Source organism: Miniopterus schreibersii, assembly GCF_964146895.1.
Source record: "Miniopterus schreibersii genome assembly, chromosome: 3".
Lineage (NCBI taxonomy): Eukaryota > Metazoa > Chordata > Mammalia > Chiroptera > Miniopteridae > Miniopterus > Miniopterus schreibersii.
The window spans coordinates 96,423,850-96,437,392 of NC_138103.1; the positions used below are offsets into that span (position 1 = coordinate 96,423,850).

At 45.5% G+C, this 13,543-nt stretch overlaps 1 protein-coding gene across 5 annotated transcripts in view; it reads right to left on the reverse strand.

Annotated features, from left to right (window-relative positions):
* Positions 1–8,893: 8,893 nt before the first annotated feature.
* The window catches only part of CPLANE1 (ciliogenesis and planar polarity effector complex subunit 1), a 73,161-nt gene continuing 68,511 nt past the window's right edge, over positions 8,894–13,543 (reverse strand). For 3 of the 5 annotated variants that reach the window (XM_081133020.1, XM_081133019.1, XM_081133018.1), the window contains 3 exons: positions 11,407–11,493; positions 9,848–10,011; positions 8,894–9,409 (listed from right to left, as the gene is read on the reverse strand). In XM_081133020.1, the coding sequence (XP_080989146.1) occupies positions 9,236–9,409; positions 9,848–10,011; positions 11,407–11,493 (425 nt within the window). In that variant the 3' untranslated portion in view covers positions 8,894–9,235. The remainder of the gene's footprint in view (positions 9,410–9,847; positions 10,012–11,406; positions 11,494–13,543) is intronic. The other 2 variants (XM_081133022.1, XM_081133021.1) reach the window with 1 other exon arrangement.

Consider the following 13,543-nt stretch of genomic DNA (forward strand, 5'->3'; position numbering starts at 1 on the left):
TATTGTTTTTAAAATACTATGAAAACCTTTCCCTTCAGCTAGGCAACTCGCCACAGAAGTTGGCTTCAGGCCCACACGTAGGATGGCTTCCAAAAATGTATACACATACATGTTTTGATAGCTCAATTGATGTTTCTTTTCAGATTTAATCCATTGGAATTAATAATTCAAAATGTGTACACATTTTTTTGGGATATCCTTTTTTACACACACACACCTGTCTGTCTGTCTGTCTGTCTATCTATCATCTATCTATCTATCTATCTATCTATCTATCTATCTATCTATCATCATCTATCTATCATCTATCTATCTGAACAGGCTGGGCTATTCATTCCTAACTTATAAACCAATCCTAGCTAACAGGATTTTTTCCTTAGGTGTTCCCTAGATTCAATAAGTTTATGAAAATAAAAGCATTCATTTCCATCAAGATCTCTTTAATGGCACAGGGCCACAGTCCAGATGTGCAAGACACAGGTCATCAGAGTATAAGCAGTGCTTGCAGGAAAGGGGAGCTCCGGAGGGCTCCCAGTGTGGCTTCTGCAGTTATCAAGTGCATCTTCCTTTCTCCTGTTTCATCAGCAAGGTTTGCTTCCTTACAGGAAGGCTGAGCAGGACACAAAGCATGTGTGTAATCATTTGAATTTTTGAAATAGAAAATGGTATGAGCTATAATGGTTTGTCATGAGTACATCAAGCATATACTATAGGCTATGAGCCGTGGGTGCTGAAGTGAGGAAGTTAGTGAGACTGAAGGCCGTGTTTTTAACCCAGGTTGGGAGAGAAAACCTCTTGGCTGGAGCTTTATGTATGAGCTTCCTTCCTGACAGATTCCAGACTCCCTAGAATAAAGAGTAGGTCACGCAGACATGGCTTTGCATTAGTGGTAAACTATGCTAAATATGTATTTTCTCATAAAAATGTGAGCAAAGTAAGATTGTTTTGAGAAATGGGGGAACCCTTTTAATAATCAGTATTCCTGAGCATGGTCTCCTTAAAATTTATATACAGAAACTACTTCTCTCAATCCATGTATGGAGGCCTGAAATCTAGACCCTTCCTTATAAGTAGAAGAGTCAGAAGCACACTCATTTGGTGTTTCCTCTGTGTTCAGACACACTAGGCAAAATTGTCACATTGCAGTTTTTAAAGAGTATGAGAACATATCCAAGCTAAGGGCAGAGACTGCCTAGGATTGTCAGTGCTCTTCTGATTTTCTGCCCTCCTGCATTCCTCAATTTCAGGTTTGTTGTATGGATGTACAGTTCACTGAGGCTAAGAGAAGACTTCTGCTTCAAGCTATGACAGTCACTGGTACCTGACTTGCCTGCCTGCCTTAACCATAAAAGTGGACAAACTATATGTGAGGCAACCACTTTTAGACACTGGACAATGTGCAGCATAAGGCGGAGGTCCCCAAGAGAAGGGAAGCTCAGGAGGTGAGTGTCATGAGTGCCTACCTCTCTGCTTAAGGATATGGTCCTGACTAGAATTATGAGCTAGAGCCAAGCAGACCACAGTGGTCCTACTGAGCTGAGGAGGCAGAGGTCAGAGTTGAGGGTAGTCACTGGCTGGAATCTGCAGAATAGAACAAAAAGGAAAGGAAGCTGTACAGAGAGGACCCCCAAATGCCTGTGGGGGGGTTCCCTGTGAGTCCCTGGACAAGAGCTGAGCTGGTCATAGTCAGTACAAGAATGAGTACTTGAGGCTCCCTAGAGGAGCAGTTACTCCAAGGCTGAGAGAGAAGGGCTAGGAGAGGCCGAGCAAGCCAGGGAATGCTGGCGGCCCCACCCAGCTAGAGGAGTGGAGAGAGCTTGCTGACGCCTCATCAGCACTCCAGGCATCCGGGTCCAACACCAGAAGGGATGGTCTTAGAAGTAAAGACCTTGCCTGAGAATAAGGGATACAAAAATACCCTTCAAAAATGAGGGCGAAAGAAAGAGATGTTTGGTCAATGAGACCCGAGAGAATGGATTGCCAGATCTGCACCATAAGAAATGCTAACGGCCCGGCCCCCATGGCTCAGCGGTTGAGTGTCAGCCTAGGAACCAGGCAACCGGGGTTCGATTCCTGGTCAGGGCACAGGCCCAGGTTGTGGGCTCGATCCCCAGTCGGGGGTGTGCAGGGGGGCAGCTGATCAGTGACTCTCTCATCATTGATGTTTCTTTCTATCTTCCTCTCCCTTCCTCTCTCTGAAATCAATAAAGATATATTTTTTAAAAAGAAAAAAGAAAAGAAAGAAATGCTAATAATCTTCAGGCTGAAGGGAAATCCTCGATAGAGTTTTGGGTCTACGAGAAAAAATGAAAAAATACTAGGAATGGTAACATCCTTAAAAGACAATGGAATGTTTTTATCAGGAGTGGGCAGGTAAAAGGAACGATACTATTGTAAAACCACTTTGTGAAGTGTTGAGAGTGAGCTGTTACACAGTGTAAGGTGGGAGAATGTTGGTCTGATAAGGTTCATATTGTTGGCCCTGAAGTAGCAGTCCTCAAATTCTTGTTCTCTTTATACTCGTAAAATTGTTGAGGATCCCGGAGAGCTTTTGTTTATGTGGGTATATCTGTTAATATTTATCACGTTAGAAATTAAAGCTGAGAAAAATGTTTAAATATTTATTTTAAATTACAGTGACTCTTTAAAAAATTTATTTTTAAAATATGTTTTTATTGATTTTAGAGAGAGAGGAAGGGTGAGGGAGAGAGAAACACCGATCAGCTGCCTTCTGCATGCCCCTACTGGGTATCCAGCCTGCAACCCAGGCCATGTGCCCTTACCAGTAATAGAACCAGCAGCCTTGATGTTCATGGGACAGTGCTCAACCGACTGAGCCACACTGGCCAGGGCAGTGAGTGACTCTTTTTATGTTAACATATAACAAACACATTTTGATAAATGTATCTATTTTCCAAAAAGTTTAATGAAAAGAGTAGCATTGCTTTATAGTTTTACAAATCTCTTTAATGTTTGAGAAGACAGCTTAATTCTCATACCAGCTTCTGTATTCAAACTGTTGTGTATGTTGTTTTGGTCAAAGTATTAGGAAAAACCTGGCATTATACAGGTATGCAGTTGGAAAAGGAGGAATATTCTTTTCAAATAATAACATCCTTTGATACTATGCCAAAAATTGATAAGTGGGTGAAGGTTTCTAGTTTCTTCTCATAAAAATTATCTCCAAAATTATGAGACATTGTTTTGATGCAGTACCAGAAACTACCCAGAGCTCCGGCACCAGTTTTTAAACAATTTCTTTTATTACAGTTGACATACAATATTATATTAGTTTCAGGTGTACAGCATAGTGCTTAGACATTTATATAATTTAGTACTGAGGTGATACCCCGATAAGTCTGGTACCCACCTATTACCATACATAGTTCTTGCAATATTATTGACTATATTCCCTGTGCTGTACTTTACATCCCTGTTGACTTTTATAATTGCCAATCTGTATTTGTTAATCCCTTCACCTTTTTCACCCAATCCCCCAACCGCCCTCCCATCTGGCAACCATCAGCCTGTTCTCTATATGTATGAGATCGTTTGTTTTGTTTTCTAGATTCCACAGGTAAGTGAAATCATATGATACTTATCTTTCTCTGACTGACTTGTTTCACTTAGCATAACACCCTCTAGGTCCATCCATGCTGTCACAAATGGTAAGACTTCATTCTTTTCATTGCATCGTATATATGTACCACATCTTACTTTCTTCTCTTAATATGTTTTTATTGATGTCAGAGAGAGGGAGGGCATGTGCCCTGACTGGGAATCGAACCAGTGACCTTCCGGTGCATATTGCCACACTGACTGGGCAAGTACCACATCTTTTTTTTTTTTTTTTAACCTTTTAAATTTATCTTTATTGTTGAGAGTATTACAGGTATCCCATTTTTCCCCCCAATTGATCCCCTCCACTTCCCTCCCACCCCTTTTCCAGGCCTTCACCCCGTTATTAACTGTGTCCATGGGTTATGCACATAACTTCTTTGGTTAATCTCTTCCCACCCTCCACCCCCCTTCCCTCTTTCCTCTGAAATATGATCGACTGTTGCCTGCGTCAGTGTCTCTGGATCTATTTAGTTCATCAGATTCTTTTGTTCATTAGCTTCTTCTTAAGGAAGACCCTTCAACTTTTCCTGTAGTGCTGGTCTGGTGGTGATGAACTCCTTTAGCTTTTCCTTGTCTGAGAAGCTCTTTAACTGACCTTCGATTCTAAATGATAGCTTTGCTGGGTAGAGCAATCTTGGTTGTAGTTCCATGTTTTTCATCACTTTGAATATTTCTTGCCACTCCCTTCTGGCCTGCAAGGTTTCTGTTGAGAAATCAGCTGACAGTGGTATGGGTGCCCCCTTGTAGGTAACTAACTGCTTTTTTCCTGCTGCTCTTAAGATTCTCTCTTTGTCTTTAACCTTTGGCATTTTAATGATGATGTGTCTTGCTGTGGCCTCTTTGGGTTCCTCTTGTTTGGGACCCTCTGTACTTCCTGGACTTGTAAGTCTATTTCTTTCCCCAAATAGGGGAAGTTTTCTGTAATTACTTTTTCAAATAGGTTTTCAATTTCTTGGTCTCTTTCTTCCCCTTCTGGCACCCCAATAATAAGAATGTTGGGCTTCTTGAAGTTGTCTCAGAGGCTTCTTATATTATTTTCATATTTCTGGATTCTTTTTTCTTTTTGCTCTTCTGGTTGGGTGTTTTTTGTTCCCTCATGTTCCAAATTGCTGATTTGATTCTCAGTGTCCTCTACTCTACTGTTGATTCCCTGTAAGTTATTCTTCATTTCAGTTCCTGTAGCCTTCATTTCAAATTGGTACTTTATTATGTTATCGATTTTCTCAGTTATTTCCCTAACAGTCTGCTTAAACATCCTTATAACCATTATTCTGAACTCTGTATCTGTTAGCTCACTTGGATCTATTTCAGTCAGTTCCTCTTATAGAGATTTTTTCTGTTCTTTCCTTTGTGACATGTTTCTTTGCCTCCACATTTTGGCTGCTTCCTGGTGTTTGCTTCTATGTATTAGGTAGAGCTGCTCTGTCTCCTGGAATTTGTCGAGTGGCTTTGTGTAGTAGGTGTCCTGTAGGGTCCAGTCACCTGAGCTGGGCCTTCTAGGTGCTCCCCTGTGTGGGCTGTGTGCACTGTCCTGTTGTAGTTGAGCCTTGGTTGCTGTTGGCGTCCCTGGGAGGAACTGACCCCCAGGCCAATCAGCTGTGAGAACCAGCTGCAACTACAGCCAAAGAGCTGCTGTGTTGGAGACACCCTTATGGAGCAGGATTTACTTCAGTGGAGCTTTGGTGTTCACCAAGTGTGCCCCTTGAGTGTCACTCGTGGATGTGGTAGGGTTGTAATCCAGTGTGGTCAAGTCTGACCACCAGGTGGACTGTCTCTGGGGCCTCCTGGGAGGTGCAAAATCAGCCTGTGCCAGTGCCTTGCCCAGGGCCACCCAGCATGAGCTACTCAGCAAACCGTAGTTGGCTGCTCCTTGTGCTGGGCTTGGAGGTGCCCAGGAGAGGCCAAGCTATGAGCCAATGCAGGCTGCTGCTAGTGCCAGGCCTGGGGCCGCTTATCAAACCGTAAGGGACACGCTGCTGCTTGTTTGAGAGATTTTAGGAAAGACCTAAGCATGAGGCTCGAGAGGCCACTTGCACAGAAAAGCCCCTGGAAATGGCCTGGATGAGCTGCAGGTGGGGAGGGGCGGGGCCTCCGGGAATCACGGGGCGGGGCCAAAGGTGAGTCAGGTGCTGGCGACTCAAACATGGCGCCCGCCTGCCGGCTGTGCGGGGAGGACTCGCCACGGGAGCCATGGCCTCCGCCAGCCCTTCTGCCCGGGAGGAAGCCGCCCTCCGCCTCTCGCCTGGATTCCAAGCAGGTTAGTTCCTCCCTGAGTGTCCCAGGTCCTTTCAGGCTGCTGCCCGGCGCTGGGCTCAGAGGGAGCGTCTGAGTGAGTCCGTGCGCCGCCCTTTGAGAGGAGCTGCTGGGGCTCCCGCAGCCTCCGCGACCCTCAGGGACAGTCCCCGCTGGTTTCACAGCCCGGAGTTGTGGGGACGTCTCTTCCCAGCCTGGAGCCCTGGGCTGGGGGCCTGCCGTGGGGCTGGGACCCCTCACTCCTCCGGGAAACCTCCCCCACCGGGTTTTACCCACGGCACCAGGTGTGGGCCCGAGGCCGAGTCTCCGAGATTCAGCCCCGATCCGCCCGTGTCTCCGCCCCTCCTGCCAGTCTCCGTGCTTCCTCAGCTCCCTGGTTGTGGGGCTTCTGTGCAGCCAGCTCTCAGGAGGCTCTGAGTGACGGTGGTTCTGTATTTTAGTTGTCATTTTGATGTGGTTGTGGGAGATGCGGGTGCAGCTGTGATCTAGGCCGCCATCTTGTTCTCACTAAGTACCACATCTTTATCCAGTTGTCTATTTATGGACACTTACATTGCTCCCGTATGTTGGCTATTGTAAATAATGCTGCAGTGAACATAGGGACGTATATATCTTTTTGAGTTAGTGTTTTGGATTTCTTCGGATAAATACCCAGAAGTGGGATTGCAGGGTCATATGATAATTCTATTTTTAATTTTTTTAGGAACCTTCAAACTGTTTCCCTTAGTGGCTACACCAGTTTGCAATCCCACCACAGCTCACGAGGGTTCCCTTCTCTCCACATCCTTGCCAACACTTGTTTGTTGCTTTATTGAGGATAGCCATTCTGACGGGTGTGAGATGACATCTCATTGTGGCTTTTCACATCTGATGATTAATGACGATGAGCATCTATCTTTTGTATTTGCCATCTGTATGTCCTCTTTGGAGAAGTGCCTATTCAGGTCCTCTACCCATTTTTTAATTGGATTGTCTGGAGGTTGGTGTTGAGTTGTAGGAGTTCTTTATAAATTTTGGATATTAACCCCTTATCATGTATGTCACCTGTGAATATGTTCCCCAGTTCAGTAGGTTGTATTTTCGTTTTCTTGATGGTTTCCTTTGCTGTGCAAAAACTTTTGTTTGATGTAGTCATACTGTTTGTTTTCTTTTGTTTCCCTTAACCTAGGAGACATATCCAAAAAAATATTACTGAGAGCAATGTTAGAGTTTACTGCCTGTGTTTTCTAGTTTTATCGTTTCAGATCTTACTAGTCTTTAATTGGTTTATTTCATTCTAATCACCAATCTTTTGAACTGTGTATCTAATAGACTGCTTGTTTCCATTTTGTGTAGTTCATTTTCTGGAGTTTTGTCCTGTTCTTTCATTTTGGGACATATTCCTTTGTCTCCTCATTCTGGGTGACTCCCTGTTTGTATGTTTTAGGTGGACCTGCTATACCTCCTGGTGTTGACTGAGTGGCCTTATGTAGTAGGTGTCCTGTAGGGCCCAGTGGCACAGTCTCCACAATCACCCAAGCTGTGCACTTCAGGTGCAACCCCCTTCCCTCCATGTAGGTTGTGTGTACCCTCCTGTGTGGCTGAGCCTTGATTGCCTTTGGCACATCAGTGGGTGGGAGTGACCCTTAGGCTGACTGGCTATGAGGGCTGGCGCCATGGAGCAGGCGTTGCTTTAGTGGGGCGCTCGTGCCAGCCAAGTCTGCCCTCTGGATGTATGGTTTGTGGAGCTAGATGGGTGGTGCTCTGGCGTGGTCTGAAGTTGGCCGCTAGGGTTATTGGTTCTGGAGCCTCTTCAGAGGGGCTCCAGTGCAGGTCAAGTCAGCCATCACTTGTGCCCAGCTTGGGGCTGTTTGGTAGGTGCTACAAAGTAATCTGAGGTTTGCTGTGCTCAGAGGAGCCTGTTCTGTGAACTAAGGCTGGCTGCCACAAGTACGGGCTGGGCACCCTTTGGTGGGCCCCAGAACGTGAGCTGAGGCCAGCTGCCATTTGTGCCAGGTTTGTGACCACTTAGTTGATGCTACATCCCAAGCCAAGACTGGCCACTGCTTTATGCCCCGTGTGGGGCTACCTGATGGGACTTAAAATGTAAGTTGAAACCAGTCACAGCTTATGTCAGGCTTGGAGTAGTTTGGCAAGAGGTACATGGCACACCAAGGCCAGCGGACGCTGGTTAGCCAGCCAGGTTATGGAGAGCTCAGATTTGGTGCCTGACTGGGCTGGGCGGGCTGGGCTGGCTGGGTGGGTGAGGGGAGGGTTCAACAAAGAAACAATGGCACCTGCCACTACTTCCTCCCCAGAGAAAGCTGTCCCAACGCCTTCCTTTCCAGCCCTTCCCTGGAGCTAGTCAGTTTAGTTCTTCCCTATGTCCCTGGCGCTCACTGAGCCACTGCCTCCGCACAGGAGCCCAGAGCAGGCGCCCAGTGAGTCTGTGTGGGCCCTTTCAGACCCTGCTGGTTTTCACAGCCAGATGTTATGGGGAAACCCCTTCCTGGTCTGAGCACCAAGGGCTGGGGGGAGCAGTGTGGGACTGGGACCCCCTTGCTCCTCAGGGGGACCTCTGCAGCCAAATCTCCCCCCTCCTACCAGCCTCAAGGGCTGTTTATATCCTTAGTTACAGGACTTGTGTTCAGCTAGTCTTTAGGTGGTTCTCCATGATGGTTTATAATTGAGGTTGTGGGAGGAGGCGAGGACAGAGTGTACCTCGTCCGCCGTCTTGACCCGGAGTCCTTTGGCCCGTGGGTTTACAGTTAACATGATCCTTCTGCAGTCAGGGGTGATGTTCCCTTCCTTTCACACCCAAAGCATCCAACCCGACTTCCTCCTCCAAGGCCTTCAGGCCACAGGGCAGAGGACAGTCTTCTCTACACGTTCAGGACTGGTGGCAGGTGGTTGCTGTCTTTTCACTCCGAGGCTAAGCCCTGCACAGGTAAGTTTTAGTGTTCTAAAATGGAGCTCACCCCCCTCTTCCTATCAGGTTTACCCATATAAGGTTTTTCTCTCAAACTCGGGGGGTAGTAAAGGAGGAGGCAAGATAGAAGATTTTTATTGAAAAGAGCTTAAACATGATGCAAACTTGGCTTGAAAGGTACATTTTATTTTTTCATTATTTAAAAAATTACACCTAAAGATAAGTCAAATGCAAAAACATAATACATCTACAGTTAAACAACCCTTTCCTAATGAAGACAAAATTACTGAGAAATGTTTATTTTCCCTCTTGAAATGGCTTATCCAGGTAGTAATATTGCTGCAGGTGGTAAATTCACATCACTTCTTTCACTGCTTCTTTCCCTTAAACCCACACACCTTTCAGAACTACACCACTGAGGTGCTGGCTCCAGGAACAGGATGACATTGAGGCTTACAGATCCAGGGCCCAGTGGACAGACAGGCTCTTGTCTTCCACGCTGGCAACCATGTCTTCGATGGCATTCCAGTCGAGCTTGCTGAGGATGCTGCCAGTGCTCTCAGACACGCTGTCCATGCCACCTCCCCCATCAGGGCACACCGGCTCATCTTCAGTGGGTGACAAGTCCTATCAAATTGAGGAGGACAGTAAGTGGCAGTCCTAGCCTGAGAATAAGTGGAACGTGAACCAAAGATTCTAGAGTTGCTCATCCAAATGGTGAGGGAAATATGGAGGGAACCAGGGCTGTGGTTGCCCCGCATGTCTGGATTGGCCATGAGCTGAGCAGGACAGAATGGGTGTTTACACCAAGTATTGTTCTTACATCTTGGTGGGTTTTTTTAGTTAAAAATAAAATACAAAATCAAGGAAAATTCTGAAAGATAAACACTGAATATTAGTTGCTTTGAATCACTACTTCAAACTGACCTAACAATTTTTCTGTATCTCTACATCCCAGAGAAACACAAAAAAAATACCACCACCACCCCCCCCCAACAAAAACACCAAAAAATTGAAGCACAGAGAGAAATCACTAGGCAAACTGAACTCTGGAGCGAGGCTTACTTGTAGAAGGGAGCTGTGACTTTCCTGAAGAATCTTGCGGATGTCTGAGGGCACCAGCCAGGGACTCACCACAGCCTCTTCTCTCTCGTCCTCTGCACACAGCTGCTCGGTCTGAGATGCACGTCCACGCTGTCCTGTGTGCTGTAGACATGGAGCCGTAGAGCCTGTCAAGGCAAAAGAACAGTGTACATTGGGACTGATTCCTTTGTAAGTTTATTCACTGATTGTGACTTCCGTCATCAAATCCAAGGCAGTCACATTTTACCTAATATTTGAACCACAAGTTCTGGATATAGTTCGCTTTAGTGTTCTAACCGTTCCTGTTTTGTCAGTGCGAGAGATGGGAATTGAATTCTGGACACCTCTTTTGATTTTAAATGAAACGGTAACCTCCAGGACAGGAGTACAGGGAGGAGAGGCCACAGAACAGAGCTGCGGAGACGTTCCAACTTCAAAGTCGGTGAATTTGAGCAGCGGGGCCTTGTGGACGCTCCTAGGAGTGATGTTTAGGCATCTTCACTCGGGCTTCATGCCTCCTGTCTGCCTTTGGCACAGGTGTCAGGGTAAGGTCAGTGACGACACAGCATGGCCCTCTTCCTCCTTACCGAACATCAGCACTTGTAGAAAAGCAACTTACCCCAGTCAGTGCCCAGAGGCAGCTTAGCACATCCATTACCCACAGCGCTCTCTGCACAAGCCCTAGCGGAGCTTGCCCACTAACACACTTATGATCCACAGCCTGTGTTACAGCACATCTGCCCCTCACCAAGGTGACCTGAAGAAACACCCAAGACATGGGGTATGATGGGAAGTAAACACCCTGACAAGCAGGCATGTGGCTCCCTGAAGAGGGGAAGAAGAGGTAACAGTGGTGAAGTTTTACCAGCCTCATATACTTAGAAGTAAGGCTCCCTCCAAGAAGTGGGACCCTCAAAGCAATAACGAGCACACATTTTGACATTTACTGAGGGCTACGTGCTTTACCTACATTCAGTCCCTTGAACTTGGCCTGGCTCTGTCTACCGGGGTTATAGACAGCCGACAGGAGAAGGAATGTGAAAGTACTTTCAAATTGTGAAGGGTAACATGGGGGCAAGGGTGGGCTAGAGGGAGACATTAGGAATTAAGATCATTAGGTATAATTTCCCTCTCGTTGATCAGAGCACAGCTAATTTGAGCAAGTATCCAAAGATGGAGCAAAATCAGGCCTGAAATACCAAACTTACAGGCCTGTATGTTCCATGCCTATGTGATCATAGCACCTTCCTGAGCACTTGTGATGCTCACACTGTGGTAAACCCATTACATACGTTCTCACTATTACAATCCATACTTTGCAGGTGAGAAAATGGAGGCTCATACAAATGGATCGGGAACTGCCTCGCGCTAAGGAGTAAGTGATGAACTAGGATTCCTAGCTGACTCCACAGCCTCTTCTCTGAACCACAAAGCTCCACTTTTCATTCTGAAACCTTTTTGTGACATTCCTGAGAGTGATTTCTGGTTTTTAAAGATTTAGTATAAAATTCAAGAACCTCCTATTCTTTCTTTACTCCTACCTTCTTGGAAGGTGACTGGAGAGTACACGGCGTTTCTCGCCCCCACTCTGGCTCCACCACCTTTCTTCTGGGTAAAAGTGGCAGTTCCTGCAAACACCGGCAGCTGTCTTTAACCTTCTATGTGTGTGATAATTCACAGACATACTGTAAGACCTTTGAGGGCAGAAACCATCTGAGAGGTGGACTTGATTTGAACCAAGAAAGCAAAACAAAAGTGCAGATGAAGGAAGGAAAACTCTCGTTTGAGACTTGGTTTCGTTAGAGCACAACCGTGATCTTTTTCCAAATGGCACATGTTCTGTGACAGCTGCTCTTGTGACTGGAAGTCAGGCACAAGAGTCTACAAGCTGTGGACACCCAAACATTCATTCTCTTGATAAAATTCAACTTTGCATTTTAACTATGGTTTCTTCAATTCCAGAACTAATAGAAACTGTTTAATGTTTGCAATGCAAAATGTTTTACTTACTAAGGATTATAACTCTACAAGGTAGGTTTTAAATAACATATCTGAGGGCACGAAGTAAGCAACAGAGCTGGGACAGAGGCCTAGATGACTCCAAAAGCTAGACCTTTTTCTATGCCTAGGATGCCTCTGTTACTTATCATAGAACCAAACACAAAACAAAAAGGACTCCAAAGTATAATAGTTTGTAAGCAGGGCTGAAGAAATTAGCAGGAAAGCTGCCTACTGTTTTACAAGATAGATAGCAACATATTGTCGAAGTCACAAGTATCTTCAAAATAGCTCTTCTTTTACAGATGAGTTGTAGTGAAGTTTAAAGTCCTGATGGGCCCTTACCCATCTGTGCTCAGGTCGTCTGCATCACTGACTAGGGGAGGACCTGGGTTTCTCTCCACTCCCCACAACTCTGGGGACCTACAGCCTCTGAATTAGCCAGGGGAAACGGCTGGGTTCTGGGTGTGCCCGAGGCCATGTCTAGGCACTTCTAGACAGTCGATGTGTTCACAAATCCCTGGGACTAAGATAAAGAAGCATGGGGCACACGTTTACAAGTAACTACAACCTAAGACCTGCAGTAGCACCCCAAGAGGAACATAATATGTGACCGGGGGTTCAGAGGACAAAAGCATAACTATTTCAGGTACCATTTGCCTCTTAATATTCACAGCTACTATGCGAGTTAAGCATCAGCCCCAATTTAAAAACGAAAATATGGATGTTAAAATTCATTATATCAAGGATGGAAGAACTAAAGAATTAAGATTAGGGATGTCTTCCAAGACACGGAGGTGAGGCATTCAAGGTGTAAGGGAGAGTTCTGAGGAAGGAATGGGAGCAAGAAGCACAGCACGTGTTTGGAAAATGAGCCTATGCGGGTTATACGGGGAGGGGCTGAGGAAGCAGAAGGGAAGGACACCTGAAGGCCAAGGAGAGGGTCTGGACTTATCGGCCCGCGTGGGGCCACTGAGAGCGTCTGAGGCCAGCAGCAGCAGGAGCACCTCAGCGAGCACAGTCCAGCAAGGGAGGGGCCAGAGGAGAGCCAAGGCCTCAACCCAGTAAGTGCCAGGTAACAACACGTCTGATGTGGGACAGGTCCGAGAGAGACATTTCCATATAGCCCAAGACTCTTCCATCTGATACTAAGAAATCCTTGTCACTTTTGAATATTTTGGAATTTTGGGATATGTATCAGGTATAAAGTAAAATTTTTAAAAAGAAAACAGTTATTATTGAAATTTTAGTTTAAAAAGAGCAGTATCTTATTGTAATTTGTCAAGCAAAACCAAGAGTAAACTATGAAAATTTATCAAAAGGATTAGAATTTATGGAGATTTCCATTTTCTAAATTGAGGCAGCGTAATGAATTGTGGGTTCTAACGTGTAGGCTCTAGACCCAGACTGCATTTAAATCTTGGTTCTGCCACTTCCTACCTGTCTGATCTTAAGCATTTTATTTCAACTTTCTCTACCCTGGTTTTCTCATCTTTAAAATAGGAACATCATAATACCTACCTAACAGGGTTGTACTTGAGAGCTTAATCAGAACCTGCCACATTAGTTATTAGCTGTATAAATTTATACCACCTTAGCTATGATTACACATTTTACTGTGTAATCAAAACTCAACTATGGCAAAACTAACTAAAAGGAAGATTAGCGGTAAGAGATTAT